Source organism: Vigna umbellata, chromosome 6 (genome assembly GCF_029865625.1).
Source record: "Vigna umbellata cultivar VRB3 chromosome 6, Vumbellata_1.0, whole genome shotgun sequence".
NCBI lineage: Eukaryota > Viridiplantae > Streptophyta > Magnoliopsida > Fabales > Fabaceae > Vigna > Vigna umbellata.
The window spans coordinates 13448411-13453294 of NC_142170.1; the positions used below are offsets into that span (position 1 = coordinate 13448411).

Sequence of the window (4884 nt, forward strand, 5' to 3'; positions counted from 1 at the left end):
TTTTTAATCTATTAGATATTGATATTGAAATATTAATCATTATATTATATAAAATGTTATAGTAATTCTATAAGTTATATTCATCAGGCTAATACTTTGTTAGAAGTAGATTTTAAATCTAACTCAATCTTACATCTTGTAGAGTAAGATTTGCATTCACTTATAAACTATGAATTAACGTTATCTCTAACTTCCAAAAGTATTATTGATAATTATAATATATATATATATATATATATATTAAATATATTATTATAATTTTTGTTATCATTCTTAAAACATCCTAATTACATATCAAGAACTTATATTTATATGATCTGAAAACCTAATCAAATGGACAAAAATATTGATTCATCTATTGTAGGATGATTTTTGTACATCGGTAGAGTGCTTGGTTCGGGGTTGTTCCCCAAAGTGCATTCTCTTTTAAACAAAAGTCGTGTGAAAAATATACCACCAAAAGGCAAATTGCAACACCTTTGGTTCATCTTTTGACTTGTGTGTGTATTGGCTATGTACATGTACACGCTACAAATGTTCTATCGGAAGCTGCTTGCGCATTTGCATTCCATTAACCTGTTCCTAACTTCTTTTGGATCAAATCTTTAATAAAACAATTCACTGTTGATCAATTCAGATGCTGTCAAATCTCAATCTCTTTAACTGTTCCTGATTCCAAGGCTTTGGTTGGTGCAAAATGAGGCTCCACAGAACCATCTGAAAGATTATATCGATGCTCATGACGAGTTTTTACAGTCCACAGCACAATCAGCAACACCATGATCACTGCAAGAAACAGCATTCCTAGCCATACCATCTCAGCATATTTTTTCAAAGGCTTGCAGTGGTTGACAAGGACTTGAGAGAATGCTTCTGTTACTAGTTGGCATTCCAACAAGTGTTCCACACTAGGATACACATTCAGCACATCCTGAATTGAATTTGTGTAAGCCTCAACTCTTGTGTATTGGCTCCCGGTTATATAATACAAACTGTCACAGCTTCCATCAATGGCATTCGGACAAGTAAATGGTTTCAATGCCTTCACAGGGAAATGGTGGTGTTAGTATATCCTGGTCTGGTAATTAAGGGCAGAAATAGAACACTCATGAAGACAATATTACCTTTGGGATGTCTCCTATTCTTATAGTGTTAGCAGGGCAGTTCTCTGGCTGGTATAAGTACTTTGGTGGAGCTGAGAAAGGGTTGCAAACATGAGCAAGATTTACATCTGATGTTGCCTGCATGGCTGATATGTTTGCATTCACCTGGCAATGACCAAAACCAGAACATTACTCTTCCTTCATCAGCTGGCTACGTTGGATTGAACACCAACGTTGTTTAAATAATAGACCAACAATCGTTAATGTTAAGAACTATACTTGTTTTTTACCAAATTGATTGGTTGTGTCATTTTAGGGAACAAGTTGAAGTTTACTCTTATTTATATGATTAGAAGGTTCAGTTTGTGCTATTAGTCTGTTGATTTGTGTGCAGTCATAGTGTAGAAGAGGTGATGTTTGTGAATTGTGATTTTGCAAAAAGTTACCTTGTTAACAAGGTCGTAGATCCCCGCACTAACATCAGATAGAACTGATTTTGCAGAGAGCAATTCATCACAAGGGAGGAGTGAGCTTAGGCTGTTGTTATAGGGATTTTCTTGAAAGTTGTCAAGAGCTGTGCATGCATCACCAGAAAATCTGTAACAAAGAAGAACTCTTAATTTTAACTCAAACTTCCACATTATAAACATATTTATTGCTGTAAAAAGATTTAAGCTGTTGAAACTATGTAATTCAGAAAGGACTTGGATTTACTTTTCTAAGAAGAAAAAGACCCCAAAGAGTAGCCAGCATACCACTGTCATCAACCAGCATAATATGACAAGCCTGTGAAAAAAAGAAGAGGAAAACAATAAAACAAAATCTTAGATCTGCAACACAAGATACATGTAAACTTGAATACACTTGCTTCTATAACTTCAAGCTAATGCAGTTTAGCTTTCTTACATGTATAGTGCCCGCCGTAACCGAAGTACTCCAGAAACTGTTCACAAAAATTTCCAACGTTTTATGAGAATCATGTATAATCTGTAGAAAATCAAAATAAGATGTACAGATTTTAATGTCATTAATGTTAAGCACATAGAACAACTGAAAATACCTGTCAGAGCTATTACAGCAACCAAGTTCATGCTTATAATCACTGTGGTAGCTACAAAACTGCAATCAAAAGATTTCCCTTATTGCCACGAAACGAGTTATTCATTTTACATATCATTGGAATAGGAGAGATAGAGGGGAATCTTACACTAGTTTCAAGCCCTTGTTAATAAGGCGCCTATTCTTTCTGGCTTGCTTTTCAATGTTTGCAGATGCATCATCAAGTTTCTCAGTAGTGGAGTCAAGATTTACGGATGTCTCAGCAGTGACATTGGCTTCCATAAGGTTACTTTCCATTCCTTTTAAAGCTCCTGTTGTGTTTTGAATTGTTTCTGATGCCTCATTCGCTGTCTTGATTATAATATTAACAGCAGTCTTAGCTTCAGAATGGAATCTTGCACTCCCAGCAAGAACTAGCCCAGTTGCAACTCTGCAAAAACAAGATCGGTGTATACATACATCACTTGTGGAAAAGCCAGGAGTTTGTGATCGACCAATCTCCAATGAGTAATCAAGTTATTGTAGAGGTGATTTTCATTATTACTTTCAAAACTAAATTTATGGTACTAATTAACAAAGTCCATGCCTTTCTTTGAATCTATGTCCATTGTGTTCAAGTTGTGGTTTTAGATAACCACCTAGTGTGTAAAAAATTGAAGCTAAAGACAATTCCGTTTCAATTTGGAAGACTATATAGTTCTTGCCTATAGTTTTAAAAAAGGTCAATTTCAATGTTTTTGGAGTCTTCACGGCAGCAACTGCTCCAACATTTTCTGCATTGGTAGCTATTTAAAACCTTTAAAATAAGCCTTTCAGGACTGTTATTTGGACTGGTTTATACCCTTTGAGGTTTGGAAGAAAAGGAAATCACAAAAGCTCTTATTCAGAAATAACATTGTTACTTAGGCTAGAGAGACAGGGATGAATCACTTACATAGCAAAAGTAGTGAGTAATATAGCCAAAGGAATTGAAAGATCACAACTCTTGTAATTACAAGGAAAGACTTTCTTAACCCTTCTGTCATTTCTTTGGCAAACCAATGTTATTGCCAAAATGCTTCCATACACAATTCCACACAAAAGGCAGAGCACCCCAATTGCATATCCATATACTCCAGTGAAGATCACCGACTGCAAAATTGTTAAGGACGTGTTAACAACATCTTTGATGCTACAAATCACATTCATGAAAAAAGGGTGAGAGATTTACACTCCAATAGTGCTTGTTGGTGATGTTAAACCCTCCTCTGTATTTTTCGAAGTGATCTAAAGGGTCCACTCTGATGGTACTATCCGATTGTCTAATGGTATCTGACACATTATCTGCATCAAGCGTAAACATAATAATTCTTATTGTCACTGACACAGCTAATAGCAAAATTTTGAAACAAGTGGAATCTGTACCATATATGTATCAGTCACTTAATTTGGTCTATACAAAATTAAATATCATGTTCTGCAAGATCACCATAATCGTTCACTTTGGACCATCAAATTCTTTACGTTTATTCTATACTAGATAATAGATTATTTAAAAGTACGTTGTTAATAGCTTTTTAATGCTTGAAGGACAACATAATAAATGGTGCAAAACGTTAATGGATATCATATTCGTACGTATCACAGAGACTGATTTCCATTTGATTTTTCCCTAAAATGTACGCCCTCAATTTACGGTTGTTGCTTTCCACCATACGTTAATCAGTCGTGTACGTTATTTAATTCTTACCCGATTGGGCAATTCATGAGATTTGACAAGGAACTGATTTTTCAGTCATATGATTAACATAAACAAGTTCATACATCATACATCCCTAATCTTTTTCAGATCAACATATGCTCGAATACCCCTAAGTGCATGGCAATTTGAAAATTTCTGAAGCAATATATTGAATCTATGATGAAACCAAACGTTACCTGCAACAGAATCACTTGGTGAGAGGGCTTGTGATGCTACTTCTGGGAAAATCAAGGCTACAACAACTATAACAGATACCAGGGTGCTGGTGCTGGTGCTGTTAATTTTGACCATCTTTAACCTGCCAAATCAAGAACCAAGAAATGTTCACATATTCTCCTTAAATTCAGTCTGTGCATTTTTTCTGTAACTGAACCAGAAATAAAACATACGGAAATCAACCAAGGTAGAGGAAAGTAGTATCTAAAAACGGTTCATGATGTAATAATATATGTATATGCATGTTAGATACACAGAAGAAGCAATATCCTTCACGTGCAGTGAACTTGTAGCAGTTTTCTGTGGTGTAATTGCTAAGAACCTTTTAAAGTTTTCCTTTGACACAGAATGAGTTGGGTACAAGGAAAGAACATTTTGACTGTGGAAGAGCATGTGATCATTTCCAAATAACTTACTCGATAATCTGAGCTACAAAAGGTGCAGCAAATTCTCTCCAAGACCCTGCAAGAAGTTTCACTGCCTAATCCTTTTATCGGCAGAACTGCACATCGCACATGAAAAGTGCATATAATCTTCCTTCTCAATCTTCTCTAACACAAACAGCTTCTGCTCGAATAGCCACATTTGGGTGCAGAGAAGTGCTTGTGTGTGTGTGTGTATATATATATATATAAAAGTATGAAAAGAATTCAGAATAGTCAAATGGTATTCAAAAGGAGCAACAAGCCAAATCCAACATCAACAAAAACACTATGAGATCTTTGATGTCTCTCTTTAACTAATACTCAACACAGAAAAAAACAA

General features: G+C 35.2%; 1 protein-coding gene across 1 annotated transcript; it reads right to left on the reverse strand.

Moving 5' to 3' along the window:
• Nucleotides 1-334: 334 nt before the first annotated feature.
• Nucleotides 335-4884, reverse strand: LOC124843305 (uncharacterized). Its single transcript, XM_047320015.2, has 11 exons — nucleotides 4536-4884; nucleotides 4080-4201; nucleotides 3373-3485; nucleotides 3097-3293; nucleotides 2311-2592; nucleotides 2164-2222; nucleotides 2010-2046; nucleotides 1818-1889; nucleotides 1550-1700; nucleotides 1125-1268; nucleotides 335-1042 (listed from the first exon to the last, which is right to left on the reverse strand). Exons 2-11 carry the CDS (start codon nucleotides 4192-4194, stop codon nucleotides 644-646), a joined length of 1569 nt encoding a protein of 522 aa, XP_047175971.1. The 5' UTR covers nucleotides 4195-4201; nucleotides 4536-4884; the 3' UTR covers nucleotides 335-643.

Bases quoted from the DNA above. Each gene is read 5' to 3' on its own strand.
- LOC124843305 (XM_047320015.2), bottom strand. From the start codon at position 4,194: ATGGTCAAAATTAACAGCACCAGCACCAGCACCCTGGTATCTGTTATA. The intron at 3,486-4,079 runs GTAACGTTTGGT...CGCTTGATGCAG, and splicing joins ACCAAGTGATTCTGTTGCAG to ATAATGTGTCAGATACCATT. The intron at 1,701-1,817 runs GTAAATCCAAGT...TCTTTGTTACAG, and splicing joins GTCTTTTTCTTCTTAGAAAA to ATTTTCTGGTGATGCATGCA.